This window comes from Vanessa tameamea, chromosome 8 (assembly GCF_037043105.1).
Source record: "Vanessa tameamea isolate UH-Manoa-2023 chromosome 8, ilVanTame1 primary haplotype, whole genome shotgun sequence".
NCBI lineage: Eukaryota > Metazoa > Arthropoda > Insecta > Lepidoptera > Nymphalidae > Vanessa > Vanessa tameamea.
Genome location: NC_087316.1, coordinates 7187651 through 7208986, shown reverse-complemented (window position 1 = coordinate 7208986; position 21336 = coordinate 7187651). Strand labels below are relative to the sequence as shown.

Genomic DNA, 21336 nt, shown 5'->3' with positions numbered 1-21336 from the left:
ATTATTTGCTACATTATATTAAGAGAGATTCGAATTTTTTGTAACATTTCTCCAAAATTTTGTGCTATTTTGAAAAGTTGTACATGTCTACACTTTAATCATTTTTTTTGTCGTACCCTCGTTTAAAAATCAATGTACATTAAAATCAGTACACATTTTTGCAATAGTAACGTAAAATGTTAAATGTTAAATTGTGTCGATGCACATGTGACAACTTAAAATTAATTAGCTTATTTACATCCTCTCTTATATAATTCAAATTACAATTTAGATTCTTCATTGCCATTAATATCAAGATATTTTTTTGTTTCTTGGATTATAACATTTTCAACATGAACATCTGCAAATGTAAATGGATGTATACTGCAAGCGTCAGAAGAGGAATCTTGGTTTATTATGTGTTCATATCGCGGACGGTGCTTACGCATCAAATTTGAGTTTGAGGCACTGTGTTGCAAGTTACTTTTTTCTCGCGGAGGTAATTTGTAACCACCCTGATTAACTAATTTACGCCGGCAATCAGCTAATTTATCAGTTATCACATCTAAATACTCATACGCAGTACTATCTCCCGGTTCTTCCCTCAAAAGATAAGATAATCTCTGAGCTTGCTCAAGATATATTACAGCCTGACGTAAAGAGTCGAATTTTTCACTTGAACGTGCCATTGCAATGAAATGGGGTATGAAGAATTCTAATACAAGACGTCGCCGTTCTGCATCCATTTTGGTAGGTAATATTATCTGTTAAAGAAAACAAATAAAAACATATTAACATTTATATCAACTTCAATATTATATGCAAAAAAAAGTTCATAGTGTTATAGAATGAATAATAAGTACCGTAAAGTTGATAACAAAATTGGTGATACGATATAACATCATTCAAATTTGATTGGCAAAATGATGTATCAAAATAACCCAGTGGATAGAACACATGGAACTAAAGCGGAAACTGGGAGTTCAAAAGTATGCAAATTCACTTAAGTGGCTAATTTGTTTTTATAAAAATTTATCTCATGTTGCATGAATCAGATTCGATTGAACATATGAAGCTTTCGAGCTATGACCAGGATATTTACGGGCTTTTACTTGTTTTTGATGATTATGTTGATGAGAATTTGTGTTATGAATGAAAAATTATATACGTTTTGATCATACTTACATTTTTATTTATATCTTTTTCTACTTTCACAGTCGTCTTCTGTTTTTTATTTGTTACATTAGCACGTCTTCGTTCTTTCATTTGGCGTTGCCTTTCTTTCTTCCATTGATAGTGTTTATCGTGAGCTTTTGCTTTATCCCAAATATTATTTATTTGTTCACCGTCGTCAGTGTCAGTACTTTCGTCGTAATTAGGCACAACAATAGGTAACTGTGGATTTAAAATACGTAATGGATTCTTACACGTTAAGATATCATAAAGCCTGTGACAATTTAATGTTGGATAAAAATCTTTCTTCATATATTTAATTTTTTCAATTGCATGTAATAGATGCATAACTGGCGCTTCAAGAATATCCGCCAACTTTCTCTGAAGCTTTAAAAGCATCGGTTTTGGAATGGACTTAAACTCGTTACAATTTTCAATAAAATAATTTGGAAAACGTGATTGACCAAAGTGTACATAAAAACTTCGCAAAAATAAACGTAATGACTCTCCGAGTCGATCTTCCGGCCACCTTGCGTAATTTTCTTCACACTGCCAAAATAGATGGTTCTTGATATGACTTGCATCTATGCCTATTTTAGATGTTTCATTCTCCATAAAAGTTTTGTGGAGAGTCAAAGCAAACAAGTAACATCGCATATGAGAATGAGCTAAACAGCTTTCTAAATAACGTTCCGCTGCGGGAAATATGATACGCCACTGTATTCTTTGGTCGGGATTAATTCCACGTTTTGGTCTAAATCCTAACGGCACCAGCAAGCAACCAAAACCAATGGCTTTGCTTACCATATATCTTGTCGGCCATTGGTAGCTGAAGTTAGTCCTTGGATTTTGTATTATTCTTCGCTCCCGTATAATCCATTGATTAGCAGCATTAGGCCAAGCAGCTATCAATGCAGGAAAAACCTCATAACTAATACTCGAACCATTATTCACCGCGTTACAATATATACTCGCTCCTTGCGTTAGAGCATTTTTAATCGTATCTTGTGAAAAACCTAAACCAGATCCTAAATTAAGTATGAAGTTATCAACAAAGTCGTTCATGAAAATAATTGAACTTAGGTAATGGTTAGTTTCATATAAACTTCGACTTAATGATACTTTTGATTCTGTATCATCGTCCTCATCATCGCTCCAATCAACAGCTTTAACATTAACAGTTATCCAACTTTCATCTGGTAAAACTCCTGATGTTGATGTGTAATTAGTTTGTAATGTAAGCTCAACTTTCTTAGGTGTTGTTGATTCAGTTATTGTTGCATAGCCATAATCTGATTCTGTTTCACTCGATTCTGTTTGACGACTGCTTGTATTTGATCGATAACCTGAAGTTTCTGTATCTTCAGATGTTATGTTTTCTAAAGAAATGTGCCGCGTATCACCAAGTAGTGGTTTGTTTAATATTTCTTTCGTAGGTCCACTAAAACGCCTGGTATTTTTTAAAATAGATTTTCTTGGTTTAACGTCACGGTCTTCAATATATCCTTTTTCTTCAATATTAAACGAAACCTCTTGGTTATTCAAATTTGGTGTCATATCTGTTGTATAAACATCACCAAAACTCGATTTTATATTTCTACCATTCAATTCGATGGTTATCTTCTTATTATTTTCTTCGTGCTTCAAATCAGACAATCTTTTTTTTATTTTTCGCAAAACATCTACCCTTTTTTCTGAATATGGAGGATCATCTGATGCATTTGATTCTTTTTCCGAATCCGTATATATACTGTCATCAGAATTCATCTGAGGTACAATATTTGACTCAGTTTCTTTGGAGAGAGTGCTTTCTAAAACTTCTAATTTTTTTAGTTTTACATATCCTGAAAAAAATAAAGGTAAATTATACGCTAACTAGGAAAATTTTACTCTAAAGTCTGTAAATCGTTTTCTTTTTTATTAATTACCTGGTTCCTTACTATCCTCTATACGAAGTTTATAAAAAGGCGCATCGAGGACTGCGCAGTAATCAGAAGTATCACCGGGCTCGCTTGCTTCTACGTTATCATAAATTATAAAAAGTCTCGGAGCGATGAGGGGCTCCGTTTTATCCCTCCGTCTCTGGTAAAATACATGCTCTTGCACGCATTCTTGTATTCTGTCTGCGAAAAATACATGCTTATGTCGCCGTACCATTGCCTCATCCATTGTATGTTGATGCTCGCTAACGGGGTGGTTCTTTATATCATGAACCTCCCTAAAAGTAAAATAAATAACATTTTATATTTAGTCAATGTTCAAAAAAGGTCTACCAAATTAATCCTAAACTTTACTCAACGTTGCTTTTTAGTATATATATTATCACCGCATCCTATTCTAATAATTATTGACTAATCGAATATGCATTCCACATGACTATGACGTCAACAAATATGTTCATAAGCCGGTGCTACGTGATTTATTAAATCATAAAGAAATCACCGCTAGCAAAGTATGTGATAACAATATCTGAAATATGTTCTTGAGCTGTTATCGCTATTTAATTCCTTTATTTCAATATCATATCCGCATAATTGTTTTAATTATTTGTCGGAATGATTCTTTTCAAAGCCCTGGATTGCTTGAAACAATTATCTGAGGTGTCTGATCAATTTTCGCAATTATTCGACTCTTTATATACTGATAAAAGTATAATCACCTAATCGCATATACATAAACTGTGTATATAATTAAGCTATAACGTTTTCCAATTAAAAGTACGCATCGGCGGTAAAGTATTTGTAATATCCTCTAAGTAATCAGTAGATATAGTTGTTGTTACGTAGGTATGCAATAATGAGACAAAAGGAATATCTAAAACTGTGACTATTGAAAAATACAGTGCTAGAAATAACTGAAGAATATGTAATATTGAATTGAATTAATCAAATGATATCATAGATACGACTAGCTTTTAGTGCTTTAGTTACTTCCACATTATAATGTCTTACACCATAAAGCCTTACGCAAATACTCAGGTATACATCTCGCTTTACATAATGTTCCAGGATACGTTGAAAAATAAACTGTATAATATTAAACAAATGTCATGAAACGTTTGATTGCTAAAGGATAATTAATATAATAACAACGACCTTTCACGATTTAATTTAATCAATAATTTAAAGAAATATTTCGTAATAATTTCTTGAGTCTATTTTTTAGAATATTAAATGTAATATATATTTTAAATATATAAATACGGAGTTCGATTCGTAAAACAGTGGATCAAATTGACCTTAACTTAAGGTTACAGGCTAAAATCTAGACAAGCTCTACTTTTTATTTCATGAGATAAATGAATGCTTATAATTACGAAAAGTCATTCCATTGCAATATATTTTATAATTTTTATAATTATTATTTATAAGGATATCATCATAGTTTTAAAAAAAATATCTAAATGTGTAATTTTCTGAACGGAAACAATACTTATAACCGAACATTGAACCGAAAAATTGATTACGGCCCCTCAGAAGAAATATGACTAACTCGGTCTTGCCCTAACCAAACCTTGTGTCCTTATATATAAGATTATACATAATTGCTTTAAATTGCCTTTTAATTTAAGCTCTAAGCTCCATTACTTTTAAAGTTTCCTTAATTTAATTAAAATTTTACAAACATACTACAATACCGTTAAAAAATGATTACTTATCTATATTTATTACCCATCTTTATTTTAGTTTTAATTAAATAAACAGCGACTGCTGCAACGCTGCAATCATGCCTGTTCCACGCGGTTATGCTTTGACTGTAGCTGCATTATATTTTAATTTGTTTATACTTATTACGTTCACTTAAATGTCTAAATAATTTTATCAAACTTAATATAAGTTTGATAAAATGTGAGGGTCATAAACAAATAATAATTTGTTGGAAACCGTTACTCATCAAAAACGTTATCATTTCAAAGAATATTTAAAAAAATATTACTGAATGCGTAGTTATTATTGGAATATATTTAAAAACAAACTACACTCACCGCTCATAATTTTCAAAAAACTGCACCGACAAAAGAATGTTATTTAACAAGAAGGCATCGCAGTCATTATTAAGTTGATACCGCATACGATCCAGAGCCTCTTCATCGTAGGAACGAACGTGTGCTGGAGAAGGTGCCGGGCCAGGCCCAGGCACAGGAGGTGACAATGTAACCGAGGAACTTATTGGACGATCTGTAACGGCAGCCCTTTTGTTTTGTAAATTAATATTCTTTTTCTTTTTCTCTTCAATTTTTTGCTGTTTCCATCGCTCTCGCTCAAAAAACTTATCGGGTTCCTTTTGGACTTTCTTGGACTTTGCATTTCCCATATCAATTTATTTTATGTAATCCAAATGAAGTATAAAACGACAATATAATAAAGAAAAAAATATCACTTATGCCATATTAAAATGACGTTTAAAATAATTGTTATGTATCGATTTTGAAAACAAATAAAAAAACACAAGTGCACTGGATTCCTTGATAATTAAAACAGTACTGTTTAAGTATTCACAAAATCAAATCACCATTATTTATCTAATCAATACTTGATGATTAATTTATCGATCGCCATTGTGCCGATTATTATTTGTATCTAGTTGCAATGTTATTATTCAACTTACACATTACTGAAAAGAGCGTTCGCATCACTTGAAAGAACGTGTTCACTACTACTTGGTAGTCCTGAGTGGTTCTACTCTTTCATCAAATACATACGTACATACATACATACATGTACACATTCACACACACGCACACTTTGTATTGTACTCTTATATTTTTGTAATTATTTATTTATTGATATTTGATTTTTTATTTTTGTTCCTGGTAACTATTTATTGTTTTGTTGAAATATGCGGTTATGTATATTTTTAATTTTAATTAAATTGTTCATTGTTGAAGCGTAGTGTTATGTGTTATTCTGCCTAAAACATTTCACATATTATCAATTTACTGTTATAGACTTTTTTTATTCATTTATTACTCTTAAAACATACATTAGTATGTAAAAATCTTCAAAAAAATCAAACAAGAAACGGCACAATCCATGTCATAAATAAACATAATAATTACTTAATTCTTATGCAATGCTTTTGATCCATGCTTCAAATAAACTGCTTTTTTTTATAAATGTTTAAATTTTAATCTTTTATCAGTTGTACAAATTATGCCATTTATTTATTTTTGATAACAAAATAGTTGTTAGACGATAGCTTTGTGCAATCTTTATGGGATTTTTTATCAATAAATGTTTTGTACTTCTTTGAAAGATAGAAACACGAATAACAAAATTACAATATATTGCCAAAAAAATATTATTTAAAATTGCAATTAAGATATTATAACCGCTGATGGCGATCTTCAAAAGTGATATATTTGTTGGAATGGTTTAAAAATAAACAGCAATAATATGCTAATTTGTTTTATAAATATCAGAAATATAACAATTATAGCTACATATGACTATTTTAATATGTAAGAAAAAATTCTGAGGTCCCTCGTTCATTACCACCCGTCCGCGCTTAGGCATATGACGGGGTTCAGAGCACACAATGTCATCCCTCCAAAGGATCTGGAGCCGAGGTCCGGCCTCACAGGAGGCGTCCTTAGGACACGCATACTCTGAGCCCTTCAGTGTTCGGCTCCCTATATCTGGCAGAGTATTCTACGACTAGAGGCCACTATGGCTAATAGCTGTTGACCATTCGAAAAAGTAAAAATCTTTTTCTTAGGAGCTATTACTTATTTGTGAGGTTTTTGATCACACTATAAATTTTTTTACAAAAATCATTATTATAATATCATCGTACACCTCTCTAATATCGTATTATTATATCGTGATTTAACGTGCGACTTATATGTTTCGAATATGCATGTACTTATATAATATTGCAATTGTTCTAGAATTATAAGTTACTCAGTAATCGTTAGAGCCTCATAAGCCTCATAAAATTAATTCTTAAACTTAATATAAAACATGGATCACTTTGTGATACCTTTGTCATTATAAACATTTATATTTAATGTTATATAATATAAATGAGCATAAAGATTATTCTAGCTTTTTATTAGCAAAACATTACTGTTACGTACGTTATACTTTCACTAGTGTTTAATTAGAATTATGAATATAATATTAAAATTAATAAAAAGGCCATTTTTATGCAATTTACATACATTAAACATTTCTGTCTATTAAAAATAAAAACTGCATAATAAGATAACAATAATTTGTGTAATATTTCCAATCAAGAATAACTACATTCCAGGTAATCATTCGAGCTTTGTTTTATGTAATGAATACGAACGCGTTATGCATTGCAATTATTTTTTTACGTTAGACATATTTTTAACGCCTAATAGCATAATTAATTGCAACAATTATTACTATAAACATTGTGTTTTCACTACTCGTAAGTCTTTATACTAAAAAAAATTATGTAAATATATTACAATAAGTACTCATTCTAATCGTTCATAGTTCTTGTTATTGATAATAAACCTTTTTACGAATTCGCTTTTTGTATAAATTTTTTATACTTATTTGGTTACCCACAAGTGCGGCTTATTTGTAGATAGATGAACTAATGACTTTTTTCATTTCGTCCAACGACGGTAATGAAAAACATTGAAAGAAAACCTGTATGGGTTGGATGAAATTCTGTTACGTGTGTTTCCACCAATACATATTGGAGCTGCGGATGGGAGGCCTCAGCCCAGCAGTGGTACAATTACAGGCTTTACTTTACTTTTTACTATATATAAATAATATATTTATAAGTTGTAAATTAGCTGTATCTAGTAGTAACATATTGTGTACACGTATTTATATATTAAATATTAAACTATCTATGTTACATAAATAAGTCGTTGTAACATTTCCACATTAATTCTAAATTTGTAGCATCAGTTCTAAAAAAAATATTATAAGAATTTATTCTATCTTCTAATTTCACTTAGTAGTCTTCAGTTGTAAACATTCAAAAAGGATTAAGCGTTGGAAAGAATTTTCATTTATTTTTGGGTAAAAAACAAAAAATACATCTTTATTTCTTGAAAAATTTTATACAATATTACATTTATTTATTACATCAAACTTCATATTACAGTGAAATTTTCTTGAACTAAATCTTAATATAAATTATTAGAATTGTATTTATTATAAAATCATTCCTAGTAATAGTCAATCAAAATAAATGTATGTACATTCTTCTAACAAAATATATATCTATGTCTTAAATCATTTTAAATAATGTTATCTATTAAATCAATCTACATTTTATAGTCAAATTAAATAATATCACAAAACATTTAAATTCAGATTCTATTAGTGAAAAATACTTTACTTTATCAAAATAATTGCTTATTACTATACTTAAAGTAAACTTTTGGAAGGAAACGTTTTTGGTGAATTGTAAGTTTTTTTAATAATAATTACATAAAAAACAGTGCAACTTCATTGGTCCCATGCATCTATTAAAATAAGTAAAACTAAGATACCTTTCACTTCTTACATAAAGTCAAATTATATTTTTCATTAACAATGTACGTAATAAAAAGGGCTGGATTTAGAGGATCCAAAGCAGAGGACACAAGAGCAAACAAGAGAGAGAGAGCCCTCACAATAGATTTTTTTAAATAGTCTTACTTCCGACGAGTAAACACTCATAATGTGTGTACGTGTAGATAGATACGCCATATATTTGTTAAAAGGTTTTTTATATAAATAAATATAAGAATTAAAGAAAAGAAAAAGTAAAATTTATACCGTATAAAAGATGTATAAGAAGTAAAAATATTTTCATTTGGTGAAAAACTAATTCAATTAATTAAGGTTTTTTTAGGAAAATAAATTAAAAAGGGAGCCATTTTTTGCCCCGTGGTCTCCAGACCTCTAAATCTCACTTAAATTTTTTCAAACAAAAAACAAAATTAATCAATCGATGATCATGAATTTCCCAATAATTCTATTCCAATATAGTTATTACAAATCATGATACAAACATTAATATTGATTTATCAAAAATAGTTAGAAGAAATTCGGCTTAAATGTATATTTAAATTAAGCCGTATTATAAATGATGATAAAACTAGAGCTTTACACTCTTAGTCAAACATTTGAGACTTTTGGTGAATTGATATCAATTGCTAATTTTACTGGTACTACGGTATGTGCTTGAGAGCTTCTGCTGGTGGCGTACTTATGCCTTCTTCCTCCATGTTGTTCGCTATGCTGACCACATCCGCATCAGGGTATGTATTGACTCTTTTATGATTTTTCATTCGTTTTACTTCAACCATCTTCTTACTAAGTAGTCGCCTGAAAATTGTTGTAATTTTTATATTAAATATATTGTTATATGTTTATTTATAAAATTATATATTAAACAAAATAGTAACTCAAATGGCTTTAATTTAAAAAAAGTATGAAAACGAACAACGCGAATGTACATGTAATGTGATCCACATTTTGATGTATTTAAATAACACTTACTGCTGTCGCCAGTCAATAAGAACGCCTAAAACGAAAACTACAACTATAGCGATGAGTATGACAATGGTAACTCCAAGAATAGTGGCCACAGTTAGAGTCGGGACTTCTTCCGCTATCATCGATATGCTAGGTTCTTCCGTTGGTTTGAACAGATCTAAAATGGAGAAAAAGCAAATGATGAGGAATATTATGTTTTTAGAGCGTATCTATTATAAGTGGTAACGGGCTGAAATTCTTATTCATTTTAATTGAAAACCTAGCATGTAAAGGTACATATAATGTATATATTGGAATATCTTCAATTTACCAAAAATAAAGACCAACTAGTGGGTCGCACGCGAAACTTTTCGTTTATTCAACATATTTATACAAATTTCGAAACCTATGACAGATTTTTTTTTATTCCATTGTAAACAGACGACGTCCGAACTTGTTGATAATTTCTAAACAATTTAATAAATTGCAATCAAGAATCCTCTTTATTTTTCTGCACATATACGGCTGGAGCTCTTTAAAATGAGACTATAACCGATTATTATATATGTGCAGCTATTATCCCATAATCACTGGAACAAAAATCGGCTTACGGTATTAATATATATATTTTTTAAATAAGATGATTTTGTTTTTGTTTTATTGCGGTAGGTAGGTGGGCTTGGAAATAAGTTATCTGATGGTAAGTGTCACTACCTATAGATATTGGCACGGTAAGAAATTTTGATCATTCCATAAATCGCTAATGCACCATCTATTTTAGAAACTGAAATATGAATATGCCCCTTTAATGCCACTTTAAGTTTAACTACTGGCACACTCATCCTTCAAACCGTAACACAAAAATACTGAGTACTGCTGTGACGTTAGAATATCTGGTGAGTGGGTGGTACCTTCCCACACGGCTTGCAGAAAGTACAACCACCAAGTAAATTGTCTTTAACATTATTCTAATATGACCCATCGTTACCTTCTGTCCAACTTGCACTTTTGATTTCATCCATTTTGTATTTTTACAAGTGTTGATAAATAGCCACCAATCGTATCACGTAACTCGATTCTTCCCTAGTCTACTTCCACCTCAATCTGAAATAAAATAGGAGTAAATTAAAACAAATACAAACTTAACGAGATATCGTAAGTTTAAAATAAGCGTATTCTATTTGTCTTGCAATTCTCTTGTAATCTAAATTATATACAGATAACTTAATAGACTAAAATATATAATTATGTATATTTATTTACAGTTGTTCAACGTTATTATTTATTGTTATTGATGCTCAATAACACACTTCGTATTTCACGCGTACCAGGTCAAGGGAAATAGTTTGTATTCAAACAAAACGAAACCGAAACGTAAATAATGAAAACATACAAAATGTATTTATAAATTGTATAAAGAATTACATAAAGCGTTCTCATTTTATAGCTGATCGAGTATTTTTTCTATGTATTATTTAAGTTACTTAATAAGGAAGTAAAATGTAAAGAACCCATTCTTTTATTTCCATTCACCTCTCTAAAACGTTATTACAGAACATTTGAATTGAAGACAGTCTAGAGTCCGAAGTTTATACTAATTATATGTATGTGTTCTGAATTAAAAAGTAGTACTTTCATTTTTCTTCTAGCTAGTTGACGCGATCGCAGAGGTACTAGGCACAGGGCCAACTTTATACGTTCCCATTTTTCAAGGATGGAACTATCAACTTCCTCAGACTTCTAAAGATAATTATTTAAATATCTATGCTTAACTGATTAGTAACAATATCTTTATAAACATCAATATCTGTGAAGAGACAAGATACCTGCATATTAAAAAGAAATTCAGAGGCATTCAACTGAAACTTAAAAAAAAACATGATATGCAACAAAAACAATTCTCAGAAATGAAGTAAAATATGACGTACAACAATTAAGATTTTATGATAAATATGTGAATCGATTAAGCAGAAGATCGTTATCGACTCGAAGACTACCAGTCATAAGAATATTACTGGTAGCGACTTGTTATCTGATTGATATTTCTAGAGATTGGAAAACGCTTTTAATCGCCTCGTACCGCCCCATATTAACAAAGTTAAAATTTATTTTTGTAAAAATATTTTGATAACAAAAGGACGTATGGAATCTTGTTGTATAATTATATCTCATATTCAATCCGATGTGTCATTAAAAATAAACGAATAGGTAAATTATTCGAAGAATCGAAGCTGAAATCTGATAGCCGAACGTTTTTTTAAAAAATATATTGATATATTTTTATAGAAATCTTCACATGGGTTTTTTATACGTTATTTCAAACTCCAACACAACGACAACAAACATAAATTTCTTACAATATATAAGTCAAGCAAAAAAGGACAACAAATATTAGTTGGATATGTTGTTGTTAGATATCTCCAATTTATCTTAAGAATATTTTTTCGAAGCTTATGCCACTGCAATGCTCCACCGCGTAAAACATCACGAGCAGATTTTTTGATAATATTTCCTGCATCCTGTGTATAGATCTGTATGATAGAGAAATATAAAGGCCTACATTACTTTCTTATAAATATATATCATAGACGAAATGTGTTCACAAATTTATTTTTATTCTTGGTGGTAGTGCAAGCCCGTCTGGGTAGGTACCACCTACTCATCAAATATTCTACCGCCAAGCAGCAGTACTCAGTATTGTTGTGTTCCGGTTTGAAGGGGAGTGAGCCAGTGTAACTACAGGCACAAGGGAAATAACATCTTAGTTCCCAAGGTTGCTGGCGCATTAGTGATGTGAAGGAATGGTTAATATTTCTTACAGCGCCATTGTCTATGGGCGGTGGTAATCACTCGCCATCAGGTGGCCATATAATAAAAAAAAATCTTTTCTACTAAGAAATAAAAGTAAACAGCTACATATGTCATGATCAAGTCGTTTCAGACTACGTGACAATTACAAAAACAAATAACAGTTACATGACGCACGATGCCTTCACGTCTGTTTTAGTTTGAACAAAAGATAATAACACTATTACCACTGTTAAGTTAAGCTGGTTTTTACAACTATATATATATCTTAACATTCCTGGATGTAAATAAATGTAATATTATAAGTAGAACCTTAATATTTAAATATAAATTAGGATGTTAGTATATCTGTTTGAAATTAAAAGAATCCAACACTGTTTCACCTATCGTTGATATTGAATTGATTGACGCTTTGAAGTAATATTCACCTTCAGTAATATTCACCACTAAATATACTACAGAATGTCTTACAACGTTCACAGTTTTTCAGTCATTAGACAATACAAACCGCTATGTCCCTGCGTTTTAAATCTGTAATATATTCCAAAATATTCATTTAAATTACATCCTGTAAAGGGCCATATTGATCTATATTAAATTCACAATGTATTTAAGGTACTTAATTGGATCCGGATTAATGCTGTATTGCTTAAAATCTCTTCAAAAATAAGCCATTATTACTCGTAAAATGTAAAGGATAAAAAATGGTTATTGTGGGTTATCCCTAAGAGATAGACATATACCATACACATATATTTTTCTACTATATTGTGCATGTATTATGCATATAAACCTTCCTCTTGAATCAATCTATCTATTTAAAAAAACCGCAACATAATCCGTTATGTAATTTTAAAGATCTAAGCATACATAGGGACAGACAGCGGTAAGCGACTTTGTTTTATACTATATAATGGTAACACAGATAGAAGAACTTCTGCGGTATTTTGCTTAGGCTTTTATATATTCCAAACTTAATACATATTTTTGTTCAATGTTTTACAATTATATATAAATATATGTATGTATAGCGCTTCTCATACCCTCAAAACTTTTAATGAGTCATTAGAGTCATAATAACCTTTCCAACTGTCAATGACCGTATATGTGTACATAGATATAAAATTATATCCCTGTTTTCAAGCAAGAAAAAATATATTTATATATTGCGAAATACGACAAATTATATTCCTAAATGAAAACTGACTTTACATGTCCGCTTTAATCTGTCGTAATACAATATATTATCTAAATATCAAGCATTCCATCACGTACTGCTTCAAAGCTAATTATTTCTTCCTGTTTCTTAGTGATAGTGACCAATTTCGGCCACGGTTATCATCAAGGACTCTTAAACAATTGCGTAGGACATAATACAGAGCATGAGTGTACGCAAACACAACTGCACTCCCTATTCCTTCTCTCATAATAATACGGATTTGGTGCGGATTTTGGCGTCAAATCTGATACGACTAGATACAGATCGGGCGCAACATCAATGACTTGCGATATTTAAATCGCAAGAGAGCGTACACACGGTCAACTTAAAAATACCGGTTAATACCGAGAATATATGCCCGAAAAGCAAGTTAACAATTTACTGAACCTTTGGATTGCTGTATGTTTGAAGTAATTAACAATTTGTTAATACTTCAATAAGTAATCATTTAAGATTATTGATACGCTTTTTTTCTTCACTATAATATTCCATCCATTCGGATCCATCTGGCTTTTGTTTTATAGGCTATCCACAATACCAACGAGGTATTGTATGTAAGTATAGTGTTACCCTAAATGAAAATTATATAACGTACATATTCATATATTTTACAAACGTCCGTTTTAAAATTAATAAGCATATTTGCGAATATTTTTAATATTTATTTTATTTTAGTATCAGATCGCGCTGTTAAGGAAAAGATGAGGGAAAACCTGTATACGTAATTTTAAAACCCTTCCAATAACAGACTGGCAACTTAATCTACATTCCAATTAAATCTCCAGACATAGATATACGTGAAATATTTGAGTTATATTGATTCCTTTTTCTCGGTAACTGTAACCACAAAAACTTTTAAAAAATCATGTTAACCTACATACATCCGCAATGTAACCTCTGATTTCGTTGTTACTAGGTTTTTTTTCTAAGCTATCTATTTTAAAAGATGATTTTTTTAAACGGTTTTTAAAATAACACAATAGCCTTTGTATTAGCCTTAAAAGTGTTTTGCAAGATATATTTTTAGTAAAAAAATACGATTTTTGCATATAATTGGTACGGAAAAGGCAACCCTTTAATCGCCTACTTTTTCCGCAGTTACAGGGCACAGGGGGTGTGAGATTTCCTTGAAGCGTATTTATCGGTAACGCACAATCACGCAAGGTCAACGACGTATATATATCCTCTAACCTAGTAAGGTTAATTAAGTAAGCAAGTACTAGTAGAAAAATATTAGACAAAATTTGTTTCTGTCTACGTAGACAATTACACAATGTATTTAAATATTCAAAATAAATTCGTCTTATTCTTATATCTACTTAAAGAAAGACAAAAGTAAGGGTGAATAATCGTTTATTGTACGATTCACACCAAACGCGCCGCATCGACTCGCGTCACAGCGTGTTTTAAACGTGGTAAATAAAAATAAAGTGTCTACATAACATTTAAAGTCCATTTTTGAATATATGAATACAGTCAGCTGCGATCGTATGCCATCGCATGGGAACGTTGCTTGGTATGCGCGTTCCATGCAGTCCTTCTATCTAGTATGCGTGCCTTCGTTACGGAAGTACGTGTGTTTGACTATTTCGTCACTCTGATTGTTATTACTAATAACCTACTATATACTGTTTGACCCTTATATATTCTTATATGTACTTTATCTCTGTAAAAGTTACTTATTTTGTAATTGATTGCCATAAATGTTTTTATCTTTATGTCATTGCTCGAATAAAACTCAACTAAATCCTTAGAATCCAACGAGTTTTTTGTGAGGCATTCAACAGGCAGACAAAATTTTATTGTGCTCTACACAATAAATGTATTCAATTTCCTCCATGCTCATCACGGGGTTGGGCCCCGTTACAACTTTTACATTACTAAACAGTCGATTGATTCAATTATTTTATATGTTACTTTATAAATATCAAATGATTATCACACCTGATAATATTTTGTTATCAATTAATATCTAATTTCCTATTAACAGCTTTGTTCACAATTTTAATGTAAATGACTTATTCGAACTAAGGACCTCAGTTACTCATTGTCTAGTTCATATTGATAAAAATAAATGTGAAGGCAAAATATTATCTACAGGCTTGTAATATATAAATAAAAATATAAATTCATATAGTGATATGGCTTTTTGCAAGCCGAATGGTACCCGAACCATCCTCTCAACAATACTGCGATCTACTGTCATATAATATTACGAATTGTAGTATTATTTTGTTCTGATTTGAAGGTCAGTGAGCCAGTGTAACTGCAGGCACAAGGGACGTAACAAATTAGTTCCCTAGATTGGTGGCGCATTGCCGATATAATGGATGATTAATATTTCTCACATTGTCGTTTGGCGTCTTTGGGCGCCCATATGCCAGTCGGCCTACCTGTTTGTAATAAAAGTGTTTTCAAAAATTTACATTATTTTTACAAACTTTTATTTAAGTTCACATGTTAATATCTGCATATATGTAAATCTGTGATTAAAACTTGCAACCGATTCCTTATAGGGCAATGAAATTACAATATGTTTTTAGAACGAAGTTCTTTTACGCAAAAAAAAAGAAATTCGTTCTTTTTTTTCGAGTTTACTGGCAGAAATCGTCATGTAAGGTAAAACTGTTATGCCACCGCCAGGCGACCTTTTCCTCTCTTTCTTTCTTTCTCTTTTTGTTGTCCATATAGGGTTTAATATAACACTATTTAAACTTATTTTTTGTTATTATAGAAGAATTTTAATAAAAATTTAATTTCATGTCATTTAATTATTCCCAAACGTTGTTAGTTTATTTTATTGTATCTCTTATTTAATGCATAATAAATAGCAAAATCAATTTCGTTTCAACCGCTGTCCAACAACATTTCTCTTTTTTTTAAATATTTTTGTTCATATATTTGCTACTAGACAAAAAAAACAAGTAAAAGACAGGTTCCAAAATATACCACACTCTAGACTACTTAAAAAATAAATTCTACATTTCAATATAATGTCCATACCAACAAACCGATAGAAATCAGATATTTTGTTTAGATTTCATAGAGATTTAAGGTTTATTGATTTATTAGAATAATCGTTTATTGTGACAGTAAATCGGTGTAATGAGGTAATCTATACTGCGGAGTTAGATAGAGTGCGTTATCTAAATGTAAACAAACATAGACAATAGAGTTTAACTTTTATAATGGGTTCAACAACAGATGAACTATTCTGGTTGACTGTTATTGTTGATCATTCACTTTTATAATATTACAGCATCATGTTTTTATCAATAACATACCATAATTGGCATACTACACTGCTTCACTGCCACTTGAAGGCAAACAATTAAGCAAAGAATTGAACCATTAACTTATTTTGTATTGAAATCAATAATAATAAGTCCTTTCATTATTTTAAAACATTACACACGTTATAACCTGCTCAAACAATACGTTGATACTTTGATGAGCGATAAAAGTGAATAAACAATTAAATAGAAATTTCTTAAATAGGATAAAAATATTTGCCTACAATGAATTGCCTTCAGTTTGGAACTTATTGTATTTTTTTTTACAAATTTCTTCATTTTAATATAATATTATAAAAGAGTGTCAGTATGTATTTAAGTATTTGATTGTGATTGAGGTGTAATATTGATATTAACTCCAAACTAGCCATCCGCGTTGATTGAACATGTTAATTATTTTCGCTATTTTTTTTTAGATAATAATCATGATATAGAGTGGACATAATTTTTCCCCTTTGGGACATTTAAATGAGCCGACAATGTGAATTGTATTTTGGTTCATTTCTTTAATGATGAAATAATATTTCAACACATAGTACAAGATACTACATCAAACAAAAGTACATAACTCAAGGTAAATCAAATCTGAACAACTGTATATAATGTACATTGCGCACAAAGCGTTTTTAATAAAATAGATCTGTCTTTAGTAATAGCATCGAATCCAACTTGTTTTGATAGCAAATTCATTTGTATATCAAACACTTTCTTCAACGGATTAATCTGGTATTGTCTTCTTATCGCTTTAAGGCGGATTAAGAGACGATAGCATCGTACAGAATTACATTGAAGTAGAAGTAGGTCAAGAACGATTTCGGTACATTGGAAAGCAGCAATGGACGCACATACAACAGTCAAATCGGAGGCACTGTTTTCCTTACTAACAATAGCGATATCAGTAGTGTATATACTTGAAAAGATTAAAACACACTTGAGAAAAGTCCTTTAACATAGAATAATGGTAAGTCCCAATTGTTTAACAAGAGCTGGTATTATTATAATTATCTACAATACATTAGAAATAATAAATGTATATTCGCATCTATTAAATGACCTTGATAACAATATCATAAAATGACTGATAAAAATAAAGATATATAGTATTTGTTGTTGTTAACATAAATAATCATTACAAAATATAAATTTTAAATACTATAGAATACTAAACGTTTGTAAATTTTGAATTTTTACATGTATGTTACTGAACATAAAGCACCTATACGAAAATAATTAATTAGTCACAAGCAACGGGTACGAAATAATAGGTATAAAGTATATTTCCACTAACTTACATAAACACGGTGAAGAAGTTTGTTGCGACTGGTCCTTTCACTCGAAAAAAAAAAAACTAGTCGTAGAAACAGGATTGTCTACGGATATTCAGTACTTTGGCACCATTTTTTTTTGTTATCACAGTGAATAATAACAAAGTATAGTCGTATTATTTAAAAAAAAACTATTTCTGCGTCATCTACGGGCGCAAGCGGTGCGCTCCAAAGCGCGTCTCTTACTGCTGCGTTAGTTACCTACCAACGAGATCACCTTACAGACACAGTAAACCTTGCCTTTACTGTTGACAATATTTTGTGAACTGGTGACACACATCAAATAATTTTGTTATGTTTTGTCGGGTAGTCACACATTGAAGTGTTAACGAACATACATAACGGTTTAATAGATGTGCCTGCGCATTATTGATACTAAACTGTCTAAACGCCGTGACTCATCGAGGAATGTACGTTCTATCAACGCCCCTTCGTGTGTAAAACTTGCGCATTTTTGATAAAATTCATTATTTTTCCATGTGCGCAAACGGTTTTAAATAACATTTTTATAATAGTAAAATTTTATTTAAAAAACCATATTCGAGTACTTATACAAAATTAAATAAATATATTTTTTTTATACCTAATAAAACTGTAAAATTAATCTTGAATCGATTGCTTTGAGAATCAATCGTAAGGAAATTATTATTGCCGATAAAGAGGACGAACTAACACTATATAAAAATTGATAAATGTCGCTATGCGATTAAAATTTTATGGTATTGATTTGGTAAACGCGCCAAATAGTGTCTATTTCAGTACTTCTAGTAAATGTAAAAAAAATAGTACTTTTGATAAAACATTAATATTCATAACGTATTTATCAAATAAAACTTTTTCCCACATGTTTAGAAAAACTTATATATAAGTTCTAAGTCTTGTTTAGTTACTGTTTACCAATGATATTCTAATAAACTACTACTACTACTTACTAGAACATCATTACTGTTTACACTATAAATTGATTATTTCTACACAGTCTCCCTGTACAGACCTTACAAATTAAGCATACATAATTTTACTAATATGATTTATTCCTAACACAGATAAAATGTGCCGAAACATTTTAATAATTATTCATAACTGTAATGTAGTTATTAACTGTTGTAGTCACTCTGCTTCTATTTCATCCGTATACTTTTATTCTGTTTACTTGTACGCATGAAAATTGTAACATACTCACTTATATATAACTTAACGAGCAGAGTCAGAACATGTGTAAGCCTCGCATGGCCAAGAGACCTCAAAACCGGCTAAGAATTGGAAAATTTTGGAAGCCAAATATATTTCGTATTTGAGAAGGATGATGGCAGACTTTAAACCATTAAAAAAACATCGTAATTATGAATAAATTGCATTAAGGTAGAAAAAATATATTTAAGGAATGAAAAAAATATTAGAGAATTGGAAGATTAGGGGTCCGGACATGGTCATCCCGGCTCTATTAACAAAAGTATGAAATTCACGCTTGTCACGTCAGTAGTCTCAATTAAAAGCGAGTGAAATGCAGAGTGCATATACTTTAATATTATTTTATTAATAAATTTTCCTTAACGCTTTGCATCTTACTAGTTTTATGTATATTGCTTAGATCGTTTTTTTCAGTTAAACGTTACTGAAAAAAACGTCTCCTCTTTTTTTAGTTAGATTATTATCCAAACAAACAAAAGCAACCTTTAGCTTATAATATCATTTTTAATATTGAGCGCCAAACATACTGATAAAAGTAACAATTAATGATTGAGGGCTTAATTATTCTATTAAGTAAGAATACAATAACTATTACAATAATTAGTAATGATAACAAATATTTTTTAAAAAGGATCCCAATATCATTTATAATAGAAGAAATACGGCAGAACTAATCAATTAAAGGCTTTAATATTTATATGTCATATGACAAATTTACAGTGAAATAATCAACATTAAGTAACCAGAGCTAATCAGGACAACCTTAGATACAAATTTGTGCAAAGATGTGATTTCGCAAATTACATATTTGATTTACAACCGTCCCTACCAAAGCCAGCACTAACTTCATCCGTAACATTTTATAAGCGGAAATTGTGGCCTACCACCTATCGGTAGATAACAGCAATACAAAAAGGTTAATGTGTATTATAAAACTACTTTTATTGGCCTAAATTTAAACGTATTATTATTTAAACGTATTTTTTTAATCACTGTACAGACCAAAATTCACATATGTAGGATATATTGTTCACTTGAATTCTGATTCTGAACTTGAATGAATTTACTGAAATAGAAGTATATGACCCTTGTTTTCTAGACATTCAAATGTCGCAAGCATCGTCAAATCAAAAATACTTAAAAAAGTTAATTTAAATTGCTTGAAAAACTATACCTAAGTAAATTTGCCTGGTTTAAAACAAAAATATGTATACTCGATAAACCTCAACGGTTGATATGAAATAAAGAAATGCGGAACTACCTGATTACCGCAATCAATCAATCAATCGATCAATCAATCAATGACGGATTATCCTTTTAATGTACAGATTTGTCCCTGTTTCTGCTTCTGTCCATATAATAGATTTTCATACTTATACAAGTTTCACGAGACAATAAAACATTCGAAATAATGATTGACTTGTGATAACAACATATAACACTTTCCTGTAATGTTATAAATGTTGACGTGTTTAATAAAACATGTTGTGCAAAGCATGTTGTGTCTTCCTCTGTTATGTCAAACCAATGATGACAGAACAATTTAATTAAACACTAATTGAATGCGTCTAGGTTTAAACTTTTTTTTTACTATGAAAATAAAATAGTGATTATTTTTAGAAATTGATGTTATACAAAAATTAATTATTTTTATTTTTTGTTTATTCCTGTAACGTTGTATGTTTTTGAAATTGAATTTTTCGTTTTGGAAAACTTTTCGATTTGTATATGTCCCACGGCTCAGATTAGACTTCCTCTCCTTTTTGATGAGAATGTTTATTATACAGGTTTCCTCATGAGGTTATTCTTACCGCCGAGTACGATACGAATTATAACCAAATAAAAAATCAGTGGTACCCCGAATTTGAACTCAAAATCATCATTTAAGATTG

At 30.3% G+C, this 21336-nt stretch overlaps 2 protein-coding genes across 3 annotated transcripts; both read right to left on the bottom strand.

The window, feature by feature from the left end:
* Window positions 1-77: 77 nt before the first annotated feature.
* LOC113399952 (uncharacterized) lies at window positions 78-5803 on the bottom strand. The gene is made up of 4 exons (XM_026639274.2): window positions 5138-5803; window positions 3081-3370; window positions 1165-2996; window positions 78-743 (listed from the first exon to the last, which is right to left on the bottom strand). The coding sequence occupies exons 1-4, from the start codon at window positions 5464-5466 to the stop codon at window positions 261-263; spliced, it is 2934 nt and encodes a 977-aa protein (XP_026495059.2). The 5' UTR covers window positions 5467-5803; the 3' UTR covers window positions 78-260.
* A 2579-nt stretch (window positions 5804-8382) lies between these two features.
* Window positions 8383-18623, bottom strand: LOC113399997 (uncharacterized). Of its 2 annotated transcripts, none has more exons than XM_064215631.1 (4): window positions 18221-18623; window positions 10592-10712; window positions 9633-9787; window positions 8383-9458 (listed from the first exon to the last, which is right to left on the bottom strand). In XM_064215631.1, exons 2-4 carry the CDS (start codon window positions 10628-10630, stop codon window positions 9302-9304), a joined length of 351 nt encoding a protein of 116 aa, XP_064071701.1. In that variant the 5' UTR covers window positions 10631-10712; window positions 18221-18623; the 3' UTR covers window positions 8383-9301. The 2 variants fall into 2 exon arrangements, with proteins under 2 accessions (XP_064071701.1, XP_026495128.1); XM_026639343.2 differs by having other exon boundaries at window positions 8402-9458; window positions 9633-9786; window positions 10597-10712; window positions 18221-18621.
* Between the last annotated feature and the right edge of the window lie 2713 nt (window positions 18624-21336).

Bases quoted from the DNA above. Each gene is read 5' to 3' on its own strand.
- LOC113399997 (XM_064215631.1), bottom strand. From the start codon at position 10,630: ATGGATGAAATCAAAAGTGCAAGTTGGACAGAAGGTAAC. The intron at 9,788-10,591 runs GATGGGTCATAT...TTCTCCATTTTA, and splicing joins CAAGTTGGACAGAAGGTAAC to GATCTGTTCAAACCAACGGA. The intron at 9,459-9,632 runs GTAAGTGTTATT...AACAATTTTCAG, and splicing joins CTTATTGACTGGCGACAGCA to GCGACTACTTAGTAAGAAGA.
- LOC113399952 (XM_026639274.2), bottom strand. From the start codon at position 5,466: ATGGGAAATGCAAAGTCCAAGAAAGTCCAAAAGGAACCCGATAAGTTT. The intron at 3,371-5,137 runs GTGAGTGTAGTT...TTTTACTTTTAG, and splicing joins TTTTTTGAAAATTATGAGCG to GGAGGTTCATGATATAAAGA. The intron at 2,997-3,080 runs GTAATTAATAAA...TATTTTTTTCAG, and splicing joins AGAGGATAGTAAGGAACCAG to GATATGTAAAACTAAAAAAA.